Raw genomic sequence first — 16,543 nt, 5'->3', positions numbered from 1 at the left:
TGATCAGTACCTTAAAAAAAAAAAATCTCTGATCAGTAAATTCGTGTTATTTGTTTATATTTTCATATATATAATAGAACTAGTGAAAAAAGCCGCGCTTCGCGGCGGCGTGATAAATTTTGATATGAATAAGTATTATAATAACATAGAAATTATTTGAGTCATCTTTCCGTTAAACATATCACAAATGAAAAATATTATAATTGGTATAAATATTTGTTTAAGTGGCCATCCTGTCAAACACAATACTAATAATAAAATTAGTTTGAACCTCCTTCCCGTCAAAGACAATATTAATCCATAATTATTATTTTTATGATAAAATTAAATACTATAATTTAGATCAAAATTAGTTTGAGCCGCTCTCTTATCAAACACAATACCAATAACAAAACATTATAATTTAGATATTAGTTTGAGTCGCTTTATTGCCAAACACATACTAATAAAAATTATTCTAATTATGATAAAATTAAAGATTATAATTGGACAAAAAGTATTTTGAACTGTGGTCCCGTTTTAACAAAAATATATACTATAACATAGATAAAAAATTATTTTAGCCACTTTCCTGTCAAACATAATACTAATAGAAAATTTATTATTATTTAGATAAAAATTAGTTTGGGTCGCCTCCCGTGCCCGTCAAACACAATACTAATCAACATTATCATAAAATCAATATATGATTCCTATTTTATATGTATTATTTTATATGTTAATTATTTTTATTTTTTGACTCCTATTTATTAGTTTAAAATTATTATTCTTTTATGGTTCTAATATTTTTGGTATTAGTTTTTTAATGATTATTATCTTTACAATCTTTTATTTTCTATTCGAAATTTATGAAAATTATAAGACTAAATCGGAAATAAAAATTGTACGTATTACCTTACAAATCTTAAATATAAATTGTATTTTATCTATGATTATTAGTTTAAATAAATATAATCATATTCCTTTTGGCATTCCTAGATAATAAAAAAATTGTATTACCTCTAGAATCTGAAAAAAAAAAGAATTATATTAACTTTTGAAATCCTTCAAGTTGATTTCTTTTAAACATAATCTTATTTCTTTTAGGATTACTAAATAAGAAAAGAATTATGTCATCTTTAGAATTCAATAAGAAATATTAAATAAAAAAGAAAAGAATTGTATCTTCTTTAGAATTCAATAAGAAAAGAATTGTATCATCTTTAGAATTCTTGAATCTGATTTTTTGAATTACAACTATATTTTCTATCCGAAATTTAAGAAAATTCAGAAGACTGGATCGAGCAATTATAGGACGCTCGCATCCTCCTTTATATATCGCGCTTCGCGGCGGCGTGATAAATTTTGATATGAATTAGAATTATAATAGGATAAAAATTATTTTGAGTCATCTTCCCATTAAACATATCACAAATAAAAAATATTATAATTGATATAAAAATTTGTTTAAGTGATCATCCTGTCAAACACAATACTAATAATAAAATTAGTTCGAACCCCACTCCCGTCAAAAACAATATTAATCCATAATTATTATTTTTATGATAAATTAAATATTATAATTTAGATCAAAATTAGTTTGAGTCGCTCTCTTGTCAAACACAATACTTATAACAAAACATTACTCCCTCCATCCCATTTTAAGCATCCTGTTTTGACTTATAACGGTCAAATTGACCAAATTTGACCAAGCATAAAAAACAAATTCATTATTATTTTGAAAAACTAAAAATTACATTTTATAGTATATTGTATGTATTTTATAATGACATAATTTTTTTTACTTTTAAAAATTATATTATATGTGTAAATCTCAGTTAAAATTTACCGTCAAACATAATACTAATAGAAAATTTATTATTATTTGGATAAAAATTAGTTTGGGCTGCCTCCCGTGCCCGTCAAACGATATACTAATCAAGAACCATTTACATTATCATAAAATCAATATATGATACCTATTTTTTATATATTATTTTATTTGTTAATTATTTTTATTTTTTGATTCCAATTTATTAGTTAAAAATTATTATTCTTTTATAAAAATTATTTTAGCGACTTTCCCGTCAAACATAATACTAATAAAAAAATTATTATTATTTAGATAAAAATTAGTTTGGGCCGCCTCCCGTGCCCGTCAAACACAATACTAATCAAGACCCATTTACATTATCATAAAATTAATATATGATTCCTATTTTTTATATATTATTTTATTTGTTAATTTTTTTTTATTTTTTGATGCCTATTTATTAGTTAAAAGTTATTATTCTTTTATGGTTCTAATTTTTGTTGCTATCAGTTTTTTTAATGATTATTATCTTTACAATCCTTTATTTTCTATTCGAAAATTAAGAAAATTATAAGAGTAAATCGATAATATAAATTGTACGTATTACCTTACAAATCTTAAATATAAATTGTATTTTATCTATGATTTTGTTAGTTTGAATAAATATAATCCTATTTCTATTAGGATTACTAAATAAGAAAAGAATTGTCTTATCTTTAGAATTCAATAAGAAATACTAAATAAGAAAAGAATTGTATCATGTTTAGAATTTGATAAGAAAAGAGTTGTATTACTTTTAGAATTCTTAAACCTGAATTTTTGAATTATAACTATATTTGTATCCGAAATTTAAGAAAAATCAGAAGACTGAATCGAACAATTCTAGAGACGCCCGCATCCTCCTTTATATATATATATTGATGTTAATGTATAGTTAATAATTTTAATAATATTTAATCAGAAAGCTAATTATTTAGTAATTAATAATTAGCTAAAGTTAACTAAATTTTCATTTTTTATTGAGAAAAGATTATGAACTGGCTTCTCAGTGATGAAAAATCGATGATTAAAAGTTCATCTTTCAGAAATAAGTTATTTATTTTTTAAAAAGATAAATAAATTAAAATATTTTTCTGAGATAAATGACTTATTAATAAAAAATGAATATTAAACACTACTAAATATTATAAAACAAAAAATATTATGTAAACGTGGAAACTTTTCTCAAAATAAGTTTTTATTTCAAGATAATCAAAACAAAGATACGCACAAAAACGCCGTTGGGTTTAAATCGGGTCCTAAAAAATCAAGCACGTGTTTAAAATTAAATCAAATCGGATTTTACGGAGCCGGGTCAGACTTTATACGAAGACATAAGTCCGGGCCTGATAAGTCCCTGCGACCGGGCTGATCATGCCAATTTTTTTGGACTTTCTGTCTTTCTCTAAATCACATCATACCAGTCCGGACCAGATTTTATATGAAAATATAAGAAATGTACTTATTTATGATTTAAAAAAAATATTCGTGAAATTCGAGGGTATTCAACTCGCATGTTATAAAATATATATCAGAATCTTGACTATTCAACTGAGATTTTAAATTGTGCTATAAAATTCAGTAGTATTCAATCATGATTTTAAATTATGCTTTAAAACCAATGGTACTCAACTGATATTGTTTAAAATCTATTAAAATCCGTCGATATTCAAATGATGATGATTTTCTTAACTTTATAAAATGATAGATTTTGCGAAATTGTTGAATGTATCTTAAGTTTTTTGAAATCTCGTCAAAATTAATGAAATTTTGAAATATTTTACTTAAATCCTAAACATTTAGTTCAACTATGCAACATGTTATTAAAAATCCGCATAAAACCAAAATTATATATAACTCATTAAAATTGATGAATTAAAATAAATTATTAAAGTCTAAGTTGAATACATACCAAGTCTAGTTACTCCCTCCGTCCCGGTGGTTGGTGGATTGTATACGTTCACTGCTTGCACGCATTTCGAAGCTCCGATGAAGTGTAGTTATATAGTTTTTTTTTCAAATTTTTTTTTTTTTGAATTAAAGTTTAAACATCAATTTTTTATTCAGGAAAAAAGAATTTAAGAAAAATATTGCAGAACTATACTTTAAAAAAATATTAAAAAACGTGTCAAAAATAGCGTATACAATTCATCATGATAGAGTAACTACTTATTTAGATAAAAATCTCATTGACCCCTCCTCCTTCCACTTGTGTCCATGAATCATGATTGTATGCAACACATACTTTTCCTTGCGGGCAGTTAGATTCATTCAATTCTAATGCATGCTTTCAACTTCAATCTTCGCTACAAGGCACACGCGAGTTTTTGTTTTCTTGGAATTAAATCTGTTATGTACTAAAATTGTAAACATGTTATGATAATGTAGAATGTGAAAGATTTATAAGCCCTTGTCAGCTTGTGAAAGCAGATTGAGTTTATATAATCAGGAGTGTACGATGAACACTTTTAAATTTAAAATCCATCTAAAAAGAATACATCTCAGCTAAGACTTGCAGATCTCGAAATCACTGTCTTGAAATGTCAAAAGAGTTATAATGTCAATGTTCTTAAAAATATCACAGGTACAGTAACATCTCAAGAGTCAAAACCATAATTTGAATTGTTAAATCCAGTATGATACTTTTCCTATCCCAAATTTGCGACTTAGTCGATTTTAAACATGTAATTTAAAATATATTGACGGTCTATTTTTATAATATATTTTTCTAATTTTCTTACAATTTTTTTTATATTAAGCTTTTATTGAGAATGATTGGATAGCTGAAGTGATTAGGATCTTATCCTCTGTCGTCCCAGTTCCTAGAATTCATTAGAACAAAAAATACTCACTTGTAAGCTGTTATAGAAAAACCTTCTATTCACATGAAAGTTATAAAAAAATATTGTAAAAATAAGAATACAGAATAGGGATTAATCAGAAATTAATTGAATCAATCAGAGATTAATCAAATAATTAATTGAATGGTCAAATATTTAATTCATTCGACGAGTTGCGAAATTGGTTATAATTCCTTTGTCCTTCTGAGTTGTATTATATACAGGGATGCAACATGCAGTCATGCATTCTAACACTCTTCTAAAATATAACTAGTTGAGAAGCCGCGCGTTGCGGTGGTCTATAAAAATTATATTAACGATTCAAAATTAATATTTATAGAATAAAATAAATTTGCGGTGGCCTATAAAAATTATATTAATAATTCAAAAATAATATTTGTAAAATAAAATAAATTTTATATTATAAAATATATGAGAGTATATCTTGAATCATGTCGGACCTATGAACTCAAATCCATGTAAGGGTATATCAGTGACTCCTTCCTCTTGTTTTTTTGGATTGGTTGTCCGTAGGAACATTAGTTTAAATAATATTTTCCTGTATACAAAGTAAATCATATAAAAATTAACAACAACAAATATGTCCGATGAACAAAACAGATATTATAAGAGAATAACCAACAAACATATATCGATAACAGTTAATTTATTGACCTTTCCATCCATCAATATCATGTCAAGACTGTATTCTTGTCTCGTGTTTGAATTTGTAGACTCCCATACCCGACAAACTCTTATCATCAACCAATATCTCCATCGCCATTTAAAGCATCTATTATAATATAACTCATTATTGTATTGGATAGAGAAAATAAATGGCACAAAAAAATTGTTTATGTTTATAATGTCTGGCCTCAATTTATAGGGGTTGATTCGAGAAAAAATCAGGTTATCAAAAATACTTTCTGTTTTTGATATACACCTTCTCCAAAATTATGATAATGGTTTCAAATTCTGATTTGATTTTGATATTTTGGAAAAGGTAGTTCGGAAACTTTCTTCCAATATATTCGAAACTAAAAGAGACAGTTTTTCTTTTTGATATTTTTTCATCCAAAAAATCCAAAAAAATAGTAAAATAGAACAGAGTTCTCTAAGAGGCGCCACCTAAACGACCCATGCTTCTTCTTTATATAAGTATATCGATGATTTATTTGGATTAGTTGTCCGCAGAAACATTAGTTTAAATAATATTTTCCTATATGCAAAATAAACTATATAAAAAGTAACAACAACAAACATGTCCGATGAACAAAACAAATATTATAAAAGAATAACCAACAAACATATATCGATAACAGTTAATTTATTGACATTTCCATCAATATCATATCAAGACTGTATTCTTCTCCCGTGTTTGGATTTGTCGACTCCCACACCCGAAAAACCAGGGCTGTAAATGAGTTGATACGCTCGATAACCGCTCGGTGTTCGGTTTGAAAAAAGCTCGGTTCGAGCTCAGTTCGATTCATAAACGAGTCGATCTTGAGCACAATTTCAAGTTTCGTTTTCTAAACGAGCTGAACTTGAGCACAGTAGAGTTCGACTCGATAGTTCGCGAAAAAGTTCGAATTATGAGTTCGTGAACATGGTTCGTGGCTCGTGAGTGTAGTTCGTGAACATAATTTATTATGAATTTATGATTCCTTAGAGCATCAATTAAAATATTGTTAGAATTTTAATTAAATTAAATAATAAACAAGCTCGTAAATAAATTTATGAGCATAAGCCAGCTCGTCAGCAGAGTTTATTAAACAAGCTCGCGAACAAAATTAATGAGCGGTTGGTGAACAAAAATTCGTGAGACATGTTCGTGAGCGTAAGTTTTAATGAGCGGTTTGTGTGCAAAAGCTCGTGAGACATGTTCGTGAGCGGTTCGCAAGCCGTTCGTGAACATAGTGAGTCGATCCTCAAACAATATTTTTGGCTCGATACAAGCTCGAGTTCGAGTTCACTAATTTTTTAACAAACGATACACGAGCACTCTAGAGTTCGGTTCGGCTCGACTCATTTACACCCCTACGAAAAACTCCACTTAAACGACCCATGCTTCTTCTTTATATAAGTATATTGATTATATAATTTAATTTTAAGATTTTTTTAAAATAAAAATCTAAATATCAATTTTTTATTTAAAAAAATCTGAAAAATAAATTATATTTTTATATTTTGAAACATATAAAATTAAACAAAACGGAGGTGGTCCCATCAGTGATTACACCTAAACTTGTGAGATTCATTAATTTACCAAACAACTTAACCCCCCGCTTTATTAATCTCAAAATAATCTGAAAAATCAAACCCCCCAAAACTAGGGATGGCAACGGGTTGGATCGGTTCGGATATTTGAGATATCCAAATCCAAATCCAAATTATTTTTAAAATCCAAATCCAAATCCAATCGGGTTTCACATATCAAATCCAAATCCAAATCCACGGGTTTCGGATCGGGTTCGGGTTTATCCAAAATCTGAATTCCGAAATTTATATAGTATTGTAAAAATATTATTTTTGATTTTTTCACCCTTAAATTTCATTATATTTAAAACTAAACTACTTTAATAATAAAGCATTACACATTAATAAAATCTTGAACCGTATTTAATAATTTCTAAACACAAATCTTCACTATATGGAGTATGAAATTTTAAAGTAACTCATTAGTTAAACAAAAAAAGTCAATATAACCCAAGAATATACACATTCACACTCTACCTATATATATATATAAACACAATTTAGTAGATTTAAAATTGAAAAAAGTATATTAGTAATACATATACATATACATATATTTGGATTTTTTTTCGGATCTCGGGTTTGGATCGGGTTTGGATCGGATTCGGATTTCGGGTCGGGTTTCGATACGGAATACCTAGTATCCAAATCCAAATCCAAACTCGTTCGGGTCTAAAAATCAAATCCAAATCCAAATCCAAATCCAAAATATCGGGTTCGGTAAGATCCATTCGGATCGAAACGGTCGGATATCCATTCGGATCGGTTTTTTCTGTCATCCCTACCCAAAACGGGGCCGGTACATGTCAATTTGCAAGTACAAATTTTATATATTTGTAGCCATTATTGTCTCTCTCTTTCTCTTTCCATATTCCATTAAGTCCTTCCCACTCTCACCTTCTTTATTCAAGTTAGTTAAGAAGAAGATAAACTCGGAGCTCTCATGGCGGGAAGAGAGATTCTTCACAAGATGAAGGTTAGTCTGTTAGATCATTACATCTTTTGAATCTTATTATCATATGCATCATTTATGTTATAGAATATGGACTAGTGTTTTGAGCTTAAAGTCTTGTTTTAGTCAACTCTTTGTTCTTGTTCTGTAATGATCTGGAGGTTTATGTTTGACTTTGTGTGTCTAGATCTGGAAGAAAGGTGCTGTGTATTGTTTAACTGGCAGAGATTTTGTACAAGGACTAATGGACTTTGAGTTTCATGTTTTTCCCAAAGTATTTGTTCATATTAGTACAAGTTAATTTAGTTTAAAGATGATATGATTTTTTGTTATACAGACACAAGACACTGATTTGTAGTAGTTTGACTTAGTAGTGCCCGCGATCAGGTGATGTTTAGCTACTTAGCAGAGTTTGTAATATTTGGACAACTAGTTTGTGTTGATGTTTTTTAGCTGTGAAATTGAAAGTAGAACAAATGAACAAGTATCTTTTGCGGGTGTCGACTGCCTAGTAGTTATGTAATAATGTCAAATATGTCGGTAAAATGGCATGAGTTAAAAAAAATAATGAAGAAAAAGGTATATTAGTAGTGGTTAGTAATGATATGTTTGGGAACTAAATTTTCCTCTAGAAGGCCGGACTTGTACCAGATATGACATGTTTGGTCATGGATTTGGTTCAATTCCGTGATATTCATATATAAGTTCGAATTTGGAAATATGAAATGATAACTGAATTATTGTCATTTTAAATAAATTCCAAATGTATGAAAGAGTAAAATTTACTAAAGAGTCAAATTAGGTTTTTACAACATTGAGTAGTTTGATTTTAGTAATAGCTTGTTTTGGCATAGAATGGATACATTTACAGCATCTGAAGTTTGTATATGAGATTAGATACTTAAATAACTAAATTCTTTCTGTCATTGCTTAAATGATGTGCAGGAAAAAGCTTGCTTCTCCATAGCCACACCAGCAAGCCCAGACACCGGAAAAGGGAAGCAAAAAACGTCAAGGCATGTGACCCATGGGTATCACCTTGTAGAAGGAAAATCCAACCATGCTATGGAAGATTGTTTAGTTTCTGAAATGAAGGAATTGGATGATAATCAGTTGGGTTTATTCGCAATTTATGATGGTCACATGGGACATAGTGTTGCTCACTATTTGCAGTCATACTTGTTTAACAACATATTGAGAGAGGTAATTTATCGCTTTGAAGATGTTTCTTTTGGGAACAGGATCTATCACCTGATATAATGTCGGAATTTTCAGTTTATATCTTTAGTTTCAGGCCTTTCCAGTAGATCTATATATCATCTTTCTGTTCCAGTTGTTTTTCATTTACAAACTTTTTGTATCTATTATGTTTAGCCTTGTATGGGTTTGTTTCTGATATGCAGCATGACTTTTGGATCGACCCAGTTAGCGCCATAAGAAGAGCTTATCATACTACTGATAAGGACATATTAGATCAATCGAAATATCTAGGAAAAGGCGGGTCAACTGCTGTTACAGCAATATTGGTAAACGGCGAAAAGCTTGTAGTTGCAAACGTTGGAGATTCAAGGGCTGTTATAAGTAAAAAAGGTGTGGTTAAACAGTTGTCAATAGACCATGAGCCAAACAAGGAGAAAAAGACGATTGAAAGCAAGGGTGGTTTTGTATCAAATCTTCCAGGTAGCTTATATATTAGACTTATAAGCTCTTTGCCCTGTGCAATAAATTACAATGTTGATTGCCTTGATAAGAAAATATATAGTATCTCATAAGTATACATTATTTAGTACTTTGAGATACTCTAATTGTTAAAAATTAAACTTCAATATAAACTCTAGACCACGCTTGTGTTTCCATGCATAAAATGCTCGTTACAGGTGTACAATCTCCCTTTATTTGGTTCCGTTCCAAGTCATTAATACTTTTGATATGAACCTTGTTCTTCATATGCAACCTGTTCATATATCAGTCACTAAAGTAGGTTCTAAAAGATATATGGGGATTGCTTAAACCAAATGTGGATACTGTAACATATCATTTAAGATGCTTGCAGGTGATGTCCCTCGAGTTGATGGACAGCTGGCAGTAGCAAGGGCATTTGGGGATAAAAGCTTAAAGAGACATCTTAGTTCTGAACCAGATATTATAGTGGAGATGATAGATGTTGATACGGACTTCATCATATTGGCAAGTGACGGGTTGTGGAAGGTTAGTTTCTCCCTTTAAATTTTGAGATGTGTTCAGCCTTGTGGTAAATTTATTAAGTTTATCCTGACACTGTGACACATGATTCATAGACTCATGGAGGAATGAATGAGGATCAAAACTGAGTTCAATTTAACCAAGATTCAAATTTATGATTTACAGATAGGTTATCTTTCTGTACAAAGGAAGCATACTTTAGGAGCCATATATTCATGACTTTTGGCTTTTTATATGTTCATTTCCATGTGCCCTTTGTAACTTTGTTGTGTCTGAAAGTCTTTCTAATAAACTAGAATTTATGCATATATAGACTGAATAGACAAATTGACTGTCATATTCCTCCTGGTTGATTTACATTACAGTGATAGACGACAGTGCACTAACCTATTTTCTGTAAAAGGGAAATAAATGTGAAAATACCAGTGCAGTGACCTTTTTAATCTGTAAAAGGAAAATAAATGTGAAAATAATAAAGCAAGATGGGGATATAAGGGTATTTTCCTTGTGTACTGGCAGGTGATGTCAAACCAGGAAGCAGTTGATTCGATCAGAAACATACGGGACCCAAAGGTAGCTGCAAAGCATTTGGCCGAGGAGGCTCGTACTAGGAAAAGCAGGGATGATATTTCCTGCATTGTTGTAAGGTTTCAATAGTTTCACTTCTGTAAGCCTTTAAGTTCTACACTTCCATTCTTTTACCAGAAAACACCAGTTTAATTTGTAAATGGGAGACGAATTTCTCAACTGTCTTCAAATTTGGGATGACTAGGCTCCTGATGGTTCTTGTATAGAATCTTATTGTCTAATAATGTCAATTTTCATTCTTCGTCATTCACATTCAAGTTTCCTTCTTCCATTACTCTATTTACATACTTGACTATATGAAAGGCACTAGGCAGGGTTGTTATATGGTGATTCTATACAATTTGGATGAACAGAATTTAACTTTTAGCTCGTCTTATATCGGGTATTTTGTGGAGGTGGTGCAAGTTTTGGAGCATATAAAATTCTGAGTAAAATGTAACAAGACTTGGCGTTGGCCCTGGGGCAGTCGGCTTCCTAGATTTCTTAACAAATGAGCTCTCTGTACAAACTTAGAAGGTATTTGAATTATGGTTAACGATCCCGACTATTGGGAATCAAAATTCAAATTCATAACTTGGTGTTTTGGATTAGCGAATTTATTATACGAAATGTGAATCTCATTATGCGAATCTCGTTCTCGATTAATGGAGAATCGATTAATTCTCGATTCTCATTCTTAGCCACAATTCAAACGCCCTCTTAAACTTTCCAGTTTCCACATGGTAGTTCCTCATGCGCAGATGCAGCTCTCTAATGCCTATTACAGGTCACTGCAAATCTTAATGGGCCGTCTAGGTGCTTACACTTCATATTGGACTAACAGTGATGCAGCCAAGGAAAATCACATGAGCCCAACCCAGTTTATATAATGCACAAGAAATTCTGAGCGTATACACAAACAAAGTTCGCCTAGATTATCAAAATGAAATATGAGCCGATCCAGCCAGGTTCCTCGTATGCACTATGAAGTCGCCCCCTAAATGTATTGTTCGTGAAAAAAAAATAATACAAAAATACTGTGATGGATAAATAAGAAATTTTATTGGAGTATTTGGAGGTGTTTTATATATAAATATCTTTCAAAAAAGAAGTGTGCTATATAATTGTTCTTAATTAGTACCCGTAGATCTGATTAGTAATCTCTTCGTCCAACCCATTTATTAACATTTTCTTTGTACTAGCTGATATATAATTTAATATATTGTTAATAAAATTTCAATATTGATTTAGTAATCATATATTTAAATATATTAATTTAGTATTAATTGAAAATTAAAGATCAAGAATAAAAATAAAAATAATCATGTTCACACTATGTCATACATATAAACTTCTTTGAAACTATGCAGGTGACAATCTCAAAATAAGCTGTTAACTATTAGGAAAATTAAACAGCTTCAAAAGATCATTCACTTACAAATTAAACAAAATAATTTTAAAAGATTATCGTTAAAAAAAAATAAGTTGTGGCTTATTAAAAAGTCTAAACAACTTCATAAGATTATACAATCACAAAATTGATTAATAATTTAACACTTACATTAATCACATTAAACTAATACTCATCATTTGCGAAAATAAAATGAGAAAATGCCTCCTCATAAACAATTAACCAACCCATATAACTATATATATAAAAGTTATAATTACTGTATAATCAAGATATGTATAGCACAATTAAACAAAATTAATCAGGTCATGGTCCAAGTTTCAAATTTCAAATGTACATAATTATATATATAATTTTAAATAATATATATTCATTAGATTATCATTAAAATAATAATAAAATGTTAAAAATCGAAAACATTCTTTATCGAAAATTCTTTATTTTGAACTTGCATGGACTTGGATATCTCCGTCGATATCTCATTATTCAGCACACATAATCTCATTTGTCCTCATCGACTCCTTTCTTGTGCTAATTTGATTTTTCTGCTAGATACACTGTACCTCTGTAACTGATTTTGTAATATAACTGATGTAATTAAGTTAACCAAGCAAAGTAGAAACTAAACTCTGGTTAAGTTTAAGTGCACGAGAGAAATGAAATGAATAAGAAGCGACAAACATTTGCATGCAACGAAAAACGAGGGGCTGACACGTACTCTGAGTTTGCATGCCAGCATTGCTATTGTGAAGCCACGCAGCATCCGCTCACGCCATTCTCATCACCCTCTCGGGCTATTTATTTCACTCCTCTCCCTTTCTCGTAAATCACACCCAAAGTTTCATCAAACACTTATATTCCTTTCTTTCCCATTACACATACAATGAGTAGTTTCGGAGGAGGTGATGAACGCAGGTTCCAACCTCACCAGCTCTTCCTCTCCAAGAGGCTCCGCCCGGTCGACATCCCGCCTCGAAAACTCCTCTCTCGGCGCGCGGCCAACCTGGAGATCCCTGTGTACCCGAGGCTCGACGAGGAGACCCCTCTTGCGAAATTCCTCCCCTGCAATAACCGAGATGAGGAGGATGAGGCTGATGTCTACTCGGCGGATCAGTTCCGGATGTTCGAGTTCAAGGTGCGCAAGTGCACTCGGAGCAGGAGCCATGACTGGACCGACTGCCCCTTTTCACACCCTGGTGAAAAGGCCCGGAGGAGGGATCCGAGGAAGTTCAATTACTCCGGTGTCGTCTGTCAGGATTTTCGCCGTGGCATGTGCCCACGCGGAGACCGCTGTGAATACTCTCACGGCGTCTTCGAGTGCTGGCTCCACCCGGCTCGTTACCGCACCCAGGCTTGCAAAGACGGGAGGAGCTGCACCAGGAAGATCTGCTTTTTCGCTCACACCTCTAAACAACTCCGCATTTTGCCTCAAGACTCAGCCAATGGGCATCACTTCTGCCCTCATAGCCACTGCTCATCTCTTTCCCCAAACTCTACTCTGATGAGAATGCCTGATGGGTCCCCTCCGGTCTCCCCCTCGCTCCCTATGGGCGCCTATCGTCCCACTCGGGGCCAGATGGCACTCGCGGAACTCGCTGAACTCAAAAAGCGCCATGGCTCAGGCTACAAAAAGGAGCTTATAAAGCTGTTTCAGTCACTCAATTTGGATGAAAAAAATTCATCTACTGGCCGTCCCAAAAACAGGTTGTTTGTGGATGTGTCTAAACTCCATGATCAGGTTCCCATGTTCTTCTCTCCGAGCTCCTCCGAATCGAGCTCGTCTCCATCGGATCCGAGCTCTTCCGGATCATCCCACTTCTCAAAGAACAACCTTGATTTAACTGAAGAGAACGGGACATCAGGTGCACCTGATCTCGGATGGGTCCATGAGCTTTGCGACGACTGGAACAATTAATTAATTGACGGAGAAATATTTTAAATATTATTGTTATTATTATGTGAATGTCTGCGAAGTTGGTGAGGTCCAAGTCATGATTATACATAGGGGATGAGAAAGTGTGATTATTGTTTTCTGATTGTTTAAATCATTGCTTCGAGTCTGTTCCTCCTGCCAAAGGAGTCGAGCATTAAATTGTTGCCCATTGTTATTGTCTTCTTAAAGTTTGTATCTTGTTATCAAGTCTCGAGTCTGTTCCTAAGATGTGCTAAATGTCGTCTGTGAATTATGAGTCCAGAGTGATCCATGTACAACTATAATTCAAGTAGTGTTTGTCTTTAAATTTATGTTCTTGTGTATTTTGGTTCTATGTTTATCACTTCTCGTATCATCTATATACATATATTTAATGATTTGTTTGTGAGTTTAATATCAGCGGTTTATATTTTGTGTGTATTTATGTAGCAATGCAACCAGAAAAATCAATTCCGATCCGTTCAACAAAATTGTATATAAATTATTTAAACCATTAACATCTGGCATGGAGAATGTCGTCTTGTCTATCTTAGTTTTCCCAATCGATTGAAATCTATCGCAACTCGTTATTAAAGTGAGGTGACCAGGTGCGTCACTCAGCTTGGTACTCTTCAACTCAAATTTCAGTGTCAGTGAAACTGAAAATCTGACTTTATATTATAAACATGATCAGAGCCGCAAGCACTCCTATGTGAATGAGAATGAAAATCTGAGGTCATTTTATTAATTTATTTATTTGAGTTTATTAATTATGTAACAAATATATTAAATTTTTAGTGAAATAATTTATTGATACGTGATAAAAATTGTTATGCAAGTTCTATGTAAAATAAAGTTATAACTTTCTTAAGTCTGTGTGTCATGGACAATTAAATCATAAAATAAGTTCTAGTTATATCAACTTAATTCTATGTTCTTGTCATTTATTTGGTAATATATTATATTTATTTTCTATTATATTAATAATTCAGGATTATCCCTGCTCTTTAAACTGCATACTATGTAAAACTTTCTTGAGTTTTTACCAAAAAATTGTCGGACTTTTTTTTAGTCTTTTGAGGCGTATGTGAACTGTTGGTCTCCGAATATATTTTGATGGGTTTGTCTAGTGGGCACATGCTAAACACCAAATTCTATAATTTTAGTGAATTTTTATTGGTGTGGTTGGTGAATTTGCAGGGGATCCACTATTATAAAGAAGTAGAAGCCAATCAAAATCCATTAAATTTATAGAAAACGTGTGCCCATGGGCACACACCAGAAAAACCACATTTTGATAGACATGATTATATGTTGGTCGTGCATATCTTTGATAGACATGTAATTATGTTTCTGATAAACATGAATTTCATACTCATCCCTTCAGAAGTGTGAACTTGCTTTTCTGCATGTAGTAAGAACAAAATAAGTACGTAACAGTTAGTTTGATTGTTTGTTTTTGCTTATAATAAAACCAAAATAAATACGTGATGTTTGTCTCCGTATGATTTGAAAAACATTTTAAGTTTTCTAAAACAATGGTTATAATGATTTAATATTATTTAAGAGGATCCTCAAATTAAATAATTTAGACATATTTTAATATTTATAAATTTGAGTTGCGTAAAACTTTCTTTTTTAAGAATAAACTTTATGCTATTTGCTAGTTTCACTATTATATAAATTTTAGATTTCGATTTTGGTTAGTGGACTCATTGAACATCATCATACTTCACTCCCCCAACTCAACTGTAGGATTTGAAAATGTTACAAAACCCCAAACTAGCTCAAATTCATATAAAATATCGTAGCCTGACATTAAAAGCTTTTGGTCCATAATTTTGTGATTTGGCCATAACCTTTAACCATAATATAATTCCCATAATCTCACTTATATTCCTATTAGTGTAACAAAATGGCCTTTATACTCAGTACTCTATCCATAGATGCAAATGAATAGAAAATAAATTAATAGTTCAATCAATTGCAAATAACTTTTGCCAAGTGTCCGTTTTTTAACTGAAAATGAAAATCATTTTTTTCCCTCTAAGCAAATAAAACTCAATCTTACTCCCATGCATCGGAAGTAAGAAAAACAAGAATCATAAATAAAAACTATATTCACCGAATAAGACCATACATGCAGAGAGAGCTTGTAACTAAAGTGGCGAATTAGGTTGATGATTGTGCAAATATCACAAGGTATGATTTGGGAATGTGGAGCAGTGCCCATGCCCCAAAAGAAGTTGGTCTTGTTAAATACAGTATCGTTGTCTGTTCAGGATTCTCGCCCACATGCATTATAAATTTATAGGTGTGTGCCTGTGTCTCGCTGACCCAACCTGTTTCTTTCCCTGCTCAAGTAGTCTCCGAGATGATAACCGATTTACTCTTAGATTTAAGATTTTCGAGTTATCATGAAATCATAATTATGTGTAAAATAGAGTTTATTTTAACTACAGATCAAGTGAAAGCATTTAATATGTGATAATTAATCAAATGTCCGATTGATCACCACATCTGTATTGTAAATATAGAATTACGAATAATCCAGTCATTCAGGATTTAG

At 31.5% G+C, this 16,543-nt stretch overlaps 2 protein-coding genes across 2 annotated transcripts; both read left to right on the top strand.

The window, feature by feature from the left end:
* The first annotated feature begins 7,748 nt into the window (after positions 1-7,748).
* Positions 7,749-10,918, top strand: LOC108216084 (probable protein phosphatase 2C 58). The gene is made up of 5 exons (XM_017388759.2): positions 7,749-7,906; positions 8,828-9,085; positions 9,286-9,562; positions 9,936-10,090; positions 10,604-10,918. Exons 1-5 carry the CDS (start codon positions 7,874-7,876, stop codon positions 10,739-10,741), a joined length of 861 nt encoding a protein of 286 aa, XP_017244248.1. The 5' UTR covers positions 7,749-7,873; the 3' UTR covers positions 10,742-10,918.
* A 1,971-nt stretch (positions 10,919-12,889) lies between these two features.
* Positions 12,890-14,327, top strand: LOC108218050 (zinc finger CCCH domain-containing protein 2). The gene has a single exon (XM_017390972.2). It carries the CDS (start codon positions 12,946-12,948, stop codon positions 13,975-13,977), a length of 1,032 nt encoding a protein of 343 aa, XP_017246461.1. The 5' UTR covers positions 12,890-12,945; the 3' UTR covers positions 13,978-14,327.
* The last annotated feature ends 2,216 nt before the right edge of the window (positions 14,328-16,543 follow it).

Source organism: Daucus carota, chromosome 4 (assembly GCF_001625215.2).
Source record: "Daucus carota subsp. sativus chromosome 4, DH1 v3.0, whole genome shotgun sequence".
In the NCBI taxonomy this organism is placed as follows: Eukaryota; Viridiplantae; Streptophyta; class Magnoliopsida; order Apiales; family Apiaceae; genus Daucus; species Daucus carota.
Note: the sequence above shows the minus strand (reverse complement) of the source record. Positions and strands in the feature narration are given on the sequence as shown.